At 47.1% G+C, this 13328-nt stretch overlaps 1 protein-coding gene across 1 annotated transcript in view; it reads left to right on the top strand.

Moving 5' to 3' along the window:
* The first annotated feature begins 8417 nt into the window (after positions 1-8417).
* Positions 8418-13328, top strand: part of KPNA6 (karyopherin alpha 6 (importin alpha 7)) — a 10526-nt gene continuing 5615 nt past the window's right edge. Inside the window, exons 1-7 of the mRNA XM_010000561.1 lie at positions 8418-8551; positions 9294-9389; positions 9908-10007; positions 10308-10402; positions 11706-11837; positions 12036-12124; positions 13097-13196. Of these exons, the coding sequence (XP_009998863.1) occupies positions 8423-8551; positions 9294-9389; positions 9908-10007; positions 10308-10402; positions 11706-11837; positions 12036-12124; positions 13097-13196 (741 nt within the window). The 5' untranslated portion in view covers positions 8418-8422. The remainder of the gene's footprint in view (positions 8552-9293; positions 9390-9907; positions 10008-10307; positions 10403-11705; positions 11838-12035; positions 12125-13096; positions 13197-13328) is intronic.

Raw genomic sequence — 13328 nt, 5'->3', positions numbered from 1 at the left:
GGTGAAGCCTGGAGAGCCGGTGGGAAGGAACTGCTGCGCTTGAGGCTTCACCGAAGTGTCTGTGGCGTCGTCAGGTCCCTGATCTCGGGTTAAAGTTTGTAAGAGTTCAGGACTGAGTTCCAGGGGGATCCTGCTAAGCTGTTTGCTGCTCCAGTCGCCCTGCAGGGCCTGGGCTGTTGTAGCTTTCTTCAGAACAGCATCAACACCAACTTGCCGAGGCTGTCACAGAATCACAGGCTTGTTGAGGTCCCTGTGGACAATCTCAGCAAATGCATCTCCTGGCACTGCAGGAGGGGAGTGCGATGGAGTGACTCGTTTCCATACCATAACCAGTAGCACTAAATATGCTCCAAGGCTCAGAGGGGCAGCAGATGGCTCTGGTATCGTTTATCTGGTACAGATAAATCATAGCTGAGTGTTGGCTTTTGAAAGGGGCAACAGCAGACTGTCTTTTTTTCCTCACTTTTAATGTAGCCTGAGGTTGAAGCTGTCTCCTCAGGGAAGAGGTGTCTTGTTCTGGAGACTTCCAAGTAGTAAGAGGGAGGTTGAATGGATGAGGTTAATGGGAAAGCCAAGGCTGTTGTAGGCATGTTCACTATAAAGCAGAGTAAGTTTCCTGCAGGGAGTAAGGATTAAGTTCTTATCAGTTTTCACCTGCAATATCATCTTCTAACCTGATGCCCTGTGTGGTGGAATGATGCTTTATCAAAACTATCCTTTCAAAAACTTTCCCACTGTCTTTAAAACCTTCCTGGGATGTTCCAGGAAAAGTCAGTGGCCTCAAGTCTGTGTGTACAGTGGCTGCAGCACCTCCCAGTCCAGAACAGCTTTTAAAAACTGAAGTTGGAGCTTGAGATGTAAAAATCTTGACTGGCAGCTTTGAGGAGAAGAATGTCCTCGGGCCTGTTGGTGAATGTCTGAAAACTCCCTGTGTTTTCTGGAGCTGAGGGTGTTCCTGCAAAGGAGCTTCCCATCCTTCCCCACCACTGCCTCCCTGCTGCTGCTAGGAGTTTTGAACAGCAAGAATGTAAAACTCCCCTCATTTCAGTTATCCTATTTTAAATAAAGCAACACTGGTGTTTTAAGTCAGTGGGACTGAGCTGTGGCAGCACGATGTGGTTACCCCTCCTTGGATGGTGCTGTGGTGTAAGTTGTGATATTGGTCTCACCTGTGTGAAGCTCATCAGTTTGTTCTTCGTTTGTTATGCAAATGAGATGCCTACATACCTTTATAGTGCTGCTTACTCTGTGGAGCAGCTTGTAATGCTCCAGTTCTTAATACAACTCCAGTGGCTGATAAATTTAACCAGTTGTTTGGCTGTTTTGCTTTGTTTGCTTCTGTTCAGGAGAGTAAACATGAACTTTGTGAAGGGGAGCTGGGTCACTAGTGTGGTTAGTGTCCTGGTGATAGGGCTGATTCCTCCAGCTGCTCAGCTCTTGTGCCACTGAGGTCCAGATAACCTCAAATTTGCTCAGCACATCAGTGCTGTTTGTTTCTGGAACACAGCACAGGTTGGGAAGGGTGAGCTTGTTAGAATTTTATAGCCCTCTAATTGTCTCTGATTATTTCTGGTTGCTTTTAACATCCTGTGACTCGAGTCAGCTCGAGTTGACTCAGACAAAGGGTTAATCTCTGTTTTAAGAGCTGTTAGAAAGGACTCAAAGAAAGTGACCTCAGGTGAAAGTGTTGATAGATCATCAGTTAAGGAGAGCTGAAGGTCTCAGATTATGTAAATCAGATTGAAGGGGACATAAAGCCCCAAATTTTTGGTATGAAAAGGTGGAGCTGAAATTTGTGTTGGGAAGTGGACTGAGGGATAGGTGGGTTCATGTTCCATCAGGGCATGAGGTGCCTGGAAGGAATCCTCATCTCAGGCTGACCCCACTGAAGGACAAATAAGCTGCAGGACTGTCTGTTTTCCCCAAAGAGCATTTTTCCTCTTCCCTTCCCCCTCCCCAGCCGGCACCACCAGTGGAGCTGTTGCACATTCCAGCAGTGCTATCCCATCCCTGGCTCCTGGGAGCTCAACCAGAGAGGAACGAGCCAGTGGTGGCTGCAGCCCCAGACAGCCCTGGAGCTGCCTGGGAAAGCATTTCCCTGGCACAGCCTGTACCCTGTGCCCGGCCCGGGGACAGCAGCAGGCTGGGGCTGGGACAGCTCTTCAGAACTGGCTCTACTTGTGCTGCTTTGTAATAAACACCCAATAAGCCACGTGAGGGAGGAAAAGCAGCAGAGCAAACATGCAAAACAAACCTGCAGGAGTGACAGGACCACAGAGCCTGGCCACTTTTCCCGGGCTTAGCAGCAGCTGGGGAAGTTCCAGGGCTGTGGATGAAAAGGCTGGAGTTGCTGCTGGTTTGGCAAAACTATTTTATGTAGTGCTTCCCCTGTAAGATCAGCTCTTGGGTTTCCACAGCTCTCTAGTTTCCTTTTCTCTCTGTCTTTTGAGCAAATTAAGTGATTTTTTTTTTCTTATTTGCTGCAAAACTGTCCAAGTGACAGATTCAGTCTAATAATCTGTTCCTGGCTAATTTCAGCTAGCACTTCAAAGCTGTCTGGTGTGTGCAAGTAATTCAACTACTTGTACATACAGTGTGAGTTTGAGGTGGTTTCTGTCTCCCTGCAGTTTGATCAGTCCAAGAAAATCTGAGGAGACCAAGAGCAGCAAAGAGCAGTAACAATTCCTGTGCTGCTGGTGGGTTTTCTTGAAGGAGGAATGTTTAGCTGAGAGCCTGTGCTGAGGTGGGAGGTTCCTCTGGGTTTTAAGATAAGTGTATGAAATGGAAAAAGTTTCTACTGGGAGGGAAACCCAAAGAATATTTCATCAAGGCTTGTGATGTGAGACTTAGTGGTTCACTGAGAGTGTTTTGCTGCTACTTGTCCAGTTGAGGGAGGGTTTAATTGTAGCTGGCCAAGGTTTTACTGTCCCAGTGACAACTGAGATTGAAAGGAGCCTTTGGAGATCATCTGGGACAGTGTTTGCTCAGAGCTGGGCAGCTTTGACATGTACCCAGTGGGCACTAATCGATAGATCAGGGCTGGTGGAGTTGATTTCATTAACACCTCAATTGTTGTGCCCCACAGCTCAGCCTGCCTGGCTGGGCCTTGCCTTAGCTATGTGCCTTGTGCCCAGCAACAGAACTGCCATGGAGATATCCCCAAGAGTCCCTTGGTGAAAGGGTCTTCTGGCTGAAAAAAGGCCCTGGCAGACCTGCCAGTGTAACTGTTTCCCTGCTCTGTCACCTTGCTCTGACTCAGCAGCACAAGCTCTGATTTAGACACAGGAGCCCCTGCAGTGACTCAGCTCGGAGGCTTTAATCAGCAGCTGGAAAAGTATTTTGAGTGCTTTGTGTAATGCAGAGGAATGGGAAGAGGGTTGTCTGGAAAGGAGCAAGGCTGAGTTTCTGATCCAGTAACCTTAAGAAGCTGTTACACTCTTGGCACAGCAGTAACAACCCTGGAATTCCAGTTTTCTGGCTGAACTTCTGTAGCTTATGTTGGCTTTTCCACAGATGCTTACAGGATTTGAGTGCTCTGCTGAGCCTTCAGAGTCAAACCTTCACACTGTCTTTCTTTTTAAAGTGGTAAATACCTTTTTATCCTTCAGTATTTAAGAAGGATGAGTGTGACAACCTGTACTAGGAACTCACTGGTTTACATGACAACTGGAGGGCTTTTTTCTTCAGTGAAGCCAACCATGGCCAGGAAAACATGTGGCTTTTTTTAGTGTGAGTTTTGTGGATATAAGTGAACAGTCTTCTAAAGGAAGTTATAAAAATGTGTTTTAACTCGTTGATGCTTTGCAGTCTTGAAAAGTGTTGGGGTTTGGCTTAGATGAATGTTTAATCTGGACGTTGAAAGGCAGCTCGTTGCTTCATGCTCTGAAATGACCTCAGCAGTGCTGGGGAAGGGTGAGCAGTTACTTGTCTGATTTTGGGCTTGTCTCTCTGGCTCAGGATGATGCAGATGCATCTGAACTCGAGTTGCTGCTTCAATCTCAGTCCTTGTTTGTGGCTGGTCAGGTTGTGATTTTAACTGGAGTTTCAGACTTCCCTGGAGTGTGTCACCCTGCATGGCCTCTTGTGTGGCTGAGAAATACAGGCAATGCTACTGACACCATGTTCCCTTTATCCTTTCTGCCAAGTTTTCCAGTTGCTGCTGTTTTCCTGAGGACAGAGGAGTCCCTCTGAGCCAGAGCTAGCAAGTGTTTTGCTTTGTAGTGAGCCTTAGTCTGCCTGGTCTGAGGTGTCTGAGCAAAGCTTTACCTAGCTGTGCTTTATTTACTAAAGCAGCTCATCAAATGTACAAATGGATCTCAAGATCTGTCCTGCAGAGCCAGGGTTACCTGCTGTTAACATGTTTAAGAGATGGAAATAAATGTGTACGCAGGCTGATAATTCCTAGACGTATTTAATGCATCCTGCTAGCTCTGAGTTTAACATCTGATTTGGTCCTTGGGGATAGTTGGCAGAGCTGACTGGAGGTGCAGAGCCTGGATGCTCAATAGAACTATTGAAATGCAAATTCCATCACTTTTTTTTTTTCCTGTGGAGCTGTTGTGAATGAAGCCAGTAAAGCAGGGAGGTACTTGGGACAAAAGGCACTGACTTGGGGACTGGGGTGGGGGGGGAGTCAGGGGTGCCTAGAGCAGAACTGGTGTTTGTCCAAGCTTGGGCAAAATACTATTTTAAATGGAGTCAGTCTCACAAGTCTAAATTAACTCTTTTCTTGAGTGAATTCTGAGATTTTGGTGTAAAGTGCAGATTCTTAAGTGTCCTTCATGTTTGGCAACAGGGTTAACATTAGAATTCCTGTAGATTTGTGGAGCTAAGGTGTTGGGAAGAGGTGGGTTGAAAGCTCTGCAGACTTGTTGTTTTTTTTAACCCAGCACAAGCTTGTACCTCTGCAGTTTTTAATACTGGCCTGGAGAGGCTGAGGTGAAGGGGTTGCACCCTGAGCCCCTCTTACCAGGGTCAGGAATGGGGATGTGCTGAGGAAACATGGTGCTTCAGAGGACTTCAGTGGTCAGGTCTAACTGACCAGGGAACAAGGAAAAGGTGGAGATTGTGCTGTTCTGGGGTAATCCAAGGGTTGCTGGACTTGGAAGAAGGCAGGTTCCTAGAAATCTGGGCTGTCCTGCAGCAGGAGGCCAGCTGCAGGGAGGAGTGGTGGGATGGCAGGAGTAAAGGATAAGCAAGGGCCTGAAACATAAGTAGCTGGACTGGCTTTGGCTGTTTTTGGAAAAGCTGTGTTACTGTTTCTACTGGGGGAGGAGGTGCCTCATTCTAATTCTGTCCTATTTCTTGTTGTTTGTCTTTCTTTTCTACTATTCATGCTGTGCTGACATTCTTGTAGAGCAGGGCAGGCTCTGGCCCTGGCATAACAGTCCTGCTCCCACACAGGGATGTTTCTGCACCTGGGCAAACAAGGTTGAGCTTAATTTTTTGCCTGAGCAGCTCTGGGGCTGAAAACTTTATTTTATACCTGTCATGAAGGGATGATGCTAGAATTGTGGTGTCTGACCATGCAGTCCAGATGCCTGCATATCACTCTTGCATTGCCATGCTCTGGGATACTTGGAGAACCTGCAGTAAGCCTGTCCCTGCACCCCAGGTGCTGGGTGCCACCAGCTTTTCCCCACCACATGAGGGTACCTGCCCCTGCTGTGCCAGGAGGGTGGTCGGGGTGGCTTCTGGGGAGAGATAAGTGGTGAGCAGGCTGGAGGTACTGCCAGAAGTGTTTATCTGGTGTGCAGGCTGTTTGGTGTGGTCTCAGGGGTACCTGGAGCAGCTGCACAAGTTGCTGTGGGTGAACTGCTGTGGTAGAGAAGGAAAAAAAAGTCTTGCCCAGCTGCCTTGGAGTGCTGCAAGTGTGGAGCCTTGGAGTGCTGGGTGGAACTTCTGTAGTCCCAGGGTGTGTGCTTGATACCATCTTCATGGCAGAGATAAGTTTGTGAGAAACCAAGTCAAGTGCCAGAGCAACAGGGATGTGCTGTTACAGTTGCTGTGAAAAGCCACTGCTGAGGGGCTGGTGATGTTTTTGTGTTTCCCTGCAGTAGGACAGTGTTCTCCATGCTCTGGAAATCCAAAGCTGTGAACTACAAGGAGCTGGTAGCATGTCCTGGATTCCATAGCTGCTTTCCAAAGGGGCTGGGGTGTGCCCAGCTCCCTGAGGTTGTGCAAGTCTGGAGGCAGCTGAACTGTTGTCATGTGTCACTTCACTCTTCATGTGACCAACTGGCTGGTAACCTGCCTGTAGTGTTAAATCACTGCAGCACTTTTCCTCCTCCTTCCCTTAAAAACTACATTGTAATTGAACACTTCCCAGAGGGTGGTAACAAGTTTGTCTTTGCTAGAGATTCTGTTGTAATCCCCGGAATGAAGCCACAACTTGCTCTTTTGTGTGGTTGTATCAGCCATCAGTGCTGGGGTAGGAATAGGAACCCACTGACCTAGAGTGGTAGTTAAATACATTTTCTGAATTTCAATCTACATGTGGGGGACACATCTTGCTACTGCAAGATCAGATAGAAACCTCCAAAGCTTAGAATTTTTTCAAGTCTTCTGGCTTCTGAATTAGTTCCTTTTCAGTTAATGAAATTAATGCTGCTAAGAAAAGGGATGGACAAGTGGGAGCAGTTGCAGAGCTTCTGTGATCTTCAGCCATGTAAATAGTCTTTTAAAATGAGGAAGGTGCTGTCAAATACCCTTAGACACAGGAAGAGAATGCCCTCTTAGAAAGCAGGTGACATGAAATAGTCTGTGTCTTTCCTGTTAAAATATTACTTTTTTTCCCAGCTTTTTAATGGATAGTTGTAAATTGTGTGTGTCTTTTCTTGGCCTGGCTGTGGGCTTTCCTAGTCAGAAGGCAGTAAGGTCTGAAACTTCTCCAGCTGATCTTGGAAGGGCTCCAGAATAGCTGGAGGCAGTTGATAAGTTGGACTGAAACTTTGTGAGCAGTGTGGCTGAGGAGTCCCTGAAGCTTGAGAGAGGAGGGCAGAGGAGATAGTGCTGCAGACTTTCACAGGACACTTCTCCCAGCTGCCTTCAGCACTTAGAAGAAAACAAAGATTTTGGTGGCCAGTCAGTTTCTGGGAAGACTGAGTTGGTCTCAGGGTTAATTGGCACCTGACACCATGTATCACAATTGTTTGCTTCCTGGCCTGAGAAAGGCAGAGATGTTAAGCAAATAATCTGTGTCATAAATGGGAGAAAGGGAGAGCTTGGGAGGATGCAAAAAGGAGTTGAGCTGGCCAAGGAACTGGATTGCAGCTGAAGAATTGATACCCTTCTGTATCTGGGTTACTGCTTGGCCCTGGTTGCCTTTTAACTGTGCCAAACTGGTGTGTCACTTCCCTGACTAGGAGGCAAATACACAAGTAATCAAGTTTGAAGTACAGCACCAGTCAGATGTGAAACAGCAAAATAAGTAGGTCAGGTCCTGAGCACTTGCAGTAACCTGGACTTCAGTTTGCTGTGAATTCTGCTGGTTTTTTACCATGTGTACCTCCCAGTCTGGAGGGACAAAATACCAGGGTGTGATTTATGCCATGATGATACAAAGGGAATAATTTCTGCTGAAAACCAGTGTAGAATTTAGGTCTACACCTCCTGAGGACAGTGAATCTGTTTGAGTAGGAGCCTTTCATTTGGGTAATGGGCTTGATATTGTGAAACTGGGTCCAATTCCCTTCAGAAAAGTGAAGCCACATCCTAGAAACTTTGTAACACTCCTGCCATACCAGCCTTCCACAGCCAGGAGGGCTAGGATCATCACATTCTAACTTGAAGCTTCTACTTTAGTGTCAGAAACCAGTTCTGGCTAATAAGGACATGGAACTCCTGAAAAGGGTCCAGAGGAGGCCACTGAGATGATGGGAGGGTTGGAGCAGCTCTGCTCTGGAGCCAGGCTGGGAGAGTTGGGGTGTTCAGCCTGGAGAAGAGAAGGCTCCAGGGAGACCTTAGAGCAGCTTCCAGAGCCTGAAGGGGCTCCAGGAAAGCTGGGGAGGGACTTGGGACAAGGGCAGGGAGGGAGAGGACAAGGGGGGATGGATTAAAACTTGCAGAGGGGAGATTGAGGTTGGACATGAGGAGGAAATTGTTGGGTGTGAGGGTGGTGAGAGCCTGGCCCAGGTTGCCCAGGGAAGCTGTGGCTGCCCCATCCCTGGCAGTGTTGAAGGGCAGGTTGGATGGGGCTTGGAGCAGCCTGGGCTGGTGGGAGGTGTCCCTGCCCATGCAGGGGGGGTTGGAACTGGATGATCTTTAAGGTCCCTTCCAACCCAAGCCACTCCATGATTCTGATCCTATGTTTAATCTGACTGTTCCATGTGCACAGAATTCCTTGGTGCAAAGGACGTGTGGCTAAAGCAGCAGAGAGTGCCAAGGAATCTGAGGCAGGTGCTTGTTCCTCTCCACAGAAACCATGGCGAGCCCGGCCAAGGACAACTATCGAATGAAGAGCTACAAGAACAAAGCCCTAAATCCCGAGGAAATGCGCCGGAGAAGGGAAGAGGAAGGAATTCAGCTGCGCAAACAGAAACGAGAGCAACAGGTAACTGTCAGCTTGAGTAGCTTGTGTGCAGCCTTAACACAGCCAGGATTGTGCTGCTGCCAAAGTGGAATCTTCAAGGATCTGTGCACTAAGGTTTGTTGGCAGTCTTATTTTTCCTGTTCTAACTCAGATCTTGCTTTTCTCTTTGTACCTAGTACAGAGTGTAACTCGCACCAGGAGCTCTCCAAGCACTTTGTCCTTGGGGTACTGGAGGTTTTTCTTCACAGATCCTTGTTTTTAAAGGTTTTTTTTTTTATTATTTTTTTTTAAATTAATTGCTGAATGGGGTTATTTTTTTGAGAAGCAGGAAGAGCAAGTGAAAGTAGGAGCTGCACATCTAATTCTGAGCTGATTTTTTTTGGCTTGGAGGTCTGTGAAAGTCAGAGGTGATTCCCAGGTGATGCATGTGGCTCAGATTAAATGTTTGCTCTATTAGTGACTCACCTGCAAGCTGCCTTCTCCCCTGTTTCCCTAACTTGTTAGGCCAAATTCTGCACTTGCCTGTACCAGTGTCTGTGTCTTGGGCATTTGCATATCTGAGAGCAAGACTTAGCATGTTTTATTATTGGGGTTTGTGTGCCAAAGTAGTCTTCAGAGTGCAGAGCTGTTATTAATGACTGCTTTTCTATTCTGGTAGCATTTAGTCTAGCTGGCAGAATCTTGTTTGAGGAACAAGAATGTCTAGTTATGAAGACTGTTCATCATTGCTTTCTAATAACTCCTGAGCTTTGTTCTCCACCAGCTCTTTAAAAGAAGAAATGTGGAATTGATCAATGAAGATGCCTCCATGTTTGACAGTCTCCTGGTGGATTCCTATGTTAGTTCCACAACATGTGGGGTAAGAACTGACAAACCTCAGTGTTTTTGGCTTCTCCCATTTGAGAATGTTGCAAATGTTACTGCAGTGAGCAGGAAAAGTCTGCCAGGAATTAAATAGCCATAGAGTCACAGAATACCAGGTTGGAAGGGACCTCAAGGACCATCTGGTCCAACCTTTCTAAGTACTGCTCTAGTTTATATGAGGTAGCTCAGATGAGGTGTCAAGCTGAGACTTAAAACTGCCCAATGTGGGGGAATCCACCACTTCCCCTGGGAGACTGTTCCAATGTCTGACTGTCCTCATGGTGAAAAAATCTACCTCTTGTGTCCCATTGGAACCTTCCCAGGAGCAACTTGTGCCCATCACCCCTTGTCTTTTCCTCATGACTCCTTGTAAATAGTGGGCTTCTGATCTCAAGTTGTGAGTCTCTGCATTACTAGTTGAGCATAATTCAATAGGCTGTCGTGACTGAGATGCCTTGAATGATCTGAGTGTGAAATGGAACCATTGCTCTGTCTCCTTTGCATCTTTTCCAGGAAGGAGTGATCACCAGAGAGATGGTGGAGATGCTTTTCTCAGATGACCCTGACCTGCAGCTAGCAACCACTCAGAAATTCAGGAAATTACTCTCTAAAGGTAAAAAGAGCTCATCTTATCCCTTCCATAGGATCTGAGGTAGCCTTTCTTTGGCAAGGATTGGTGTGCATGGACAGAAGCTCAGCAGCTTTCATCCTGGGGAGACAAAGTTATAATCCAGAGATTTGATAATCTGGTCTGTTGCTGATGATTTACAGTTGTATGAATTGTACAGAGAGTGATTCTGGAGAGTTGTCTGGCTGAGCTCAGTACAGATTGAGATCATTCACTACTAGTTCATGCTTGTTTTTCCCCTGCATTAGACCTATGTACTGTTTTAACACTGCCTTGCTCTTGCAGAGCCAAATCCTCCAATAGATGAAGTGATAAACACACAGGGAGTGGTGGAAAGATTTGTTGAATTCCTGAAAAGAAGTGAAAATTGCACACTACAGGTAAAGGAGCTTGTGTTTTGAGTTCTTCAGGGCATGTAGCTGTTCAACCTTCACAGCTCAGCACTGTGAACCCAGAGGAGCTGCTGGGGAAAAGGGATGTCTTGAACCTAGAAGGTGTAGGTTTATAGGACAAAGGAAATGATAAATAGCTCTAGGTTCTTGGAAGGATATTGGTAAAAACAAGAGTTCAGCTGCAGAGGAATAGCAGTTGGCCCTCATGTGTCTGGTATTTCTGCTGGGAGCTGGTGGAGCTGTGGGATAAAGGTGTAGGAAGAAGCTGTGAAGGGAAAATCCTCCATTATGAGAGGATTTTAGGTACAGACTAAGAGTCTGTTAGAAATGGTGGGGGAAGTGCTGCTCTGTGGGGCAGAGGGGTGGACTGGGTGGCTTCTTGAGATTCCTTCCAGCTTGGTAATAACTACAGTTACTTTGTAGGGGTTAAAGATGTTTCCATACATGGAGCTGGAGCAGAGTTGGTGACTGCCTTTATCTTCCTGCCCTCTGGCCCAAGGCTGTGGATCATAGGGGCTTCTTTTTAAGAAGGACTGAATGGAAATCTGTTCTTTTAAACCAAAGAATGAGCAACAAAGGCAGGGAACTTGCTGCTCAGCTTCACTTGAGCTCAACGCATCTTTGTGGTGTTGGCCAGACAAGAGGGTGAGCTGGAACTAGGCTAGATGAGAGACCTTCCTGCTCCACAGATATTTATGCACCACATGTCATTGCTTTTCCTGCTGGAAAATTGTTGTACAGGTGAAATGATGTGGTGTGACTGATAACCCCCTTCTTGGAGGTGTTCAAGGGCAGGTTGGACAGGGCTTTGTGCAACCTGAGCTGGTGGGAGGTGTCCCTGCCCATGCAGGGGGTTGGGTCTAGATGATCTTCTAGGTCCCTTCCAACCCAAACCATTCTATGATGCTGTGTTGATGTCTTGTTAATCCTGTCAGAAGCTGTAGGATCACCTAGGTTGGAAAAGACCTTCAAGATCATCAAATCCAACGGAGCACTGGAACAGGCTGCCCAGAGAGGTTGTGGAGTCTCCTTCTCTGGAGACATTCAACACCCACCTGGATCCTGTGTGATGTACTCTAGGTGACCCTGCTCTGGCAGGGGGGTTGGACTAGATGATCTTTCGAGGTCCCTTCCAACCCCTAGGATTCTATGATTCACCCAACCCTTTAGCCCCTGAGAAGACATTTAGCAGAATAGTTGATGCTAGGAGTTGTAACAAATGTAATGGTAAATATTTGGCTAAATCAGAATGATTTCATTCACACTGTTGTCATTTCTTTGCTTGTTTCAGTTTGAAGCAGCATGGGCACTGACGAATATTGCATCAGGAACTTCCCAACAAACGAAAATAGTCATTGAGGCTGGGGCAGTTCCTATCTTTATAGAGCTGTTAAACTCTGACTTTGAGGATGTTCAAGAACAGGTGAGGCTCTTGCTTTGGGGTTAGGGAGAGAACCAGAGCAGGTGGCATGTGATAAAAATGCAGCGTTTAAATGGAGTGACCAGTATCTGACAACTGGTTTGCCTGGAATTGCAGGAAAATGCTTTCTTAGCACACTGCCCTTTTCTTCCTCTGTTCAGAAACTGTGTGAATGCTAAAACTGTTGCTGTTTCCTTCCAGGCTGTCTGGGCATTGGGGAACATTGCTGGAGACAGCTCTGTGTGTAGAGACTATGTCCTTAACTGCGCTATCCTTCCTCCCTTATTAATGTGAGTAGCCATGAGTACTTGCCAACACACTTCTTGGAGTCCCATTGTCTGCAGCAGAGCAGCATTTGAGCTGGGCACAGAGATTCCCTGGCTGTGTGGTGCTGATCACTGGGAATCAAACCATTGGTACCAGATAAACTGGGCAGTTCAGACAAGTGTCTGATGAGCAGAGTGGGGCTTGGCAGAGGACATGCCTTCTCACAACGCTTTCCACCGCTGCCTAGCGGGCGCTGTCGCACTGTGCTGGGCTCTGAAGGTACAGGCCTTGCTGCTTCCCTGCCTGTCCCTCCAGGTGCCTGCTCCTTTGTGCTTGTGCTGTGGATTCCAGGTGCTTGTCTGAGCAGGCTCCTCTAGGGCTGGGGAAAGGGAGCAGGTCTCTGCACACCCCCTGGCCTCTGCAGTTCTGAAGTGTGGTGTGTGCCCATAGGTCTATCAGGAGAGCTTCTCTCAAGGGCTGCTCCATGCTCTGGAAAGGTTTAATCTTTTCTTTATCCTGTCCCTGGAAAGGTGATGCTTTGTGACAAGTGACGTGTTATACTGCTGCTTCTGTCAGTCACTGTCACCAGGGATTGCTGACTTGGAGCCCTCAGCCCACAGCACTTGCTACCCTCAGGAGAGCTGACAGCAGTTTATGTCCAGCAAGGACCATCTGACCTCAGAAAGGGTTTTCCTGGGCTGCATTTGAACTTAGAACTGCATTTGACTAACTTGCCCTTCCTTCTGCAATTGGCTGATGTGGGACTTGCCTTCCTGACTTGTGTCACTTGAGGCTGTTAGGAATAATAAATATCTATCCTAAAAAGTTAGTTGCATGTCACTTCTTGCTTATTGAGAGGCTCAAGTGACAAGCAGCATGGCTTGAGCTACAGCAAGTGGAAGAGTGTTTTTGTAAAAATCATATTAGTTTTCTGTCTTGACTCCCTTCCTGGCTCCCACGTCAAGGATAATAATCCATGGTCATTGTCTCTTCAGGCTCCTTACAAAGTCCACCAGGTTGACAATGACACGGAATGCTGTCTGGGCCTTGTCAAACTTGTGCAGAGGAAAGAGTCCACCACCAGAATTTGATAAGGTGAGAACAAATGCCTTGCTGGCAGGCAGATGATGGGGAGGCACCCAGTCAACATGTTTGTCTAAATTATTTTTGGCCATAGGACTTCTCTAAGCCACTCTGGGAGGGAACAGGGTGAGGTTCTTCCTGCTG

This window comes from Chaetura pelagica, unplaced genomic scaffold, assembly GCF_000747805.2.
Source record: "Chaetura pelagica isolate M959 unplaced genomic scaffold, ChaPel_1.0 scaffold676, whole genome shotgun sequence".
NCBI classification, from domain to species: domain Eukaryota; kingdom Metazoa; phylum Chordata; class Aves; order Apodiformes; family Apodidae; genus Chaetura; species Chaetura pelagica.
The sequence above is the reverse complement of the archived record's forward strand: the minus strand, read 5'-3'. Positions and strand labels throughout refer to the sequence as shown.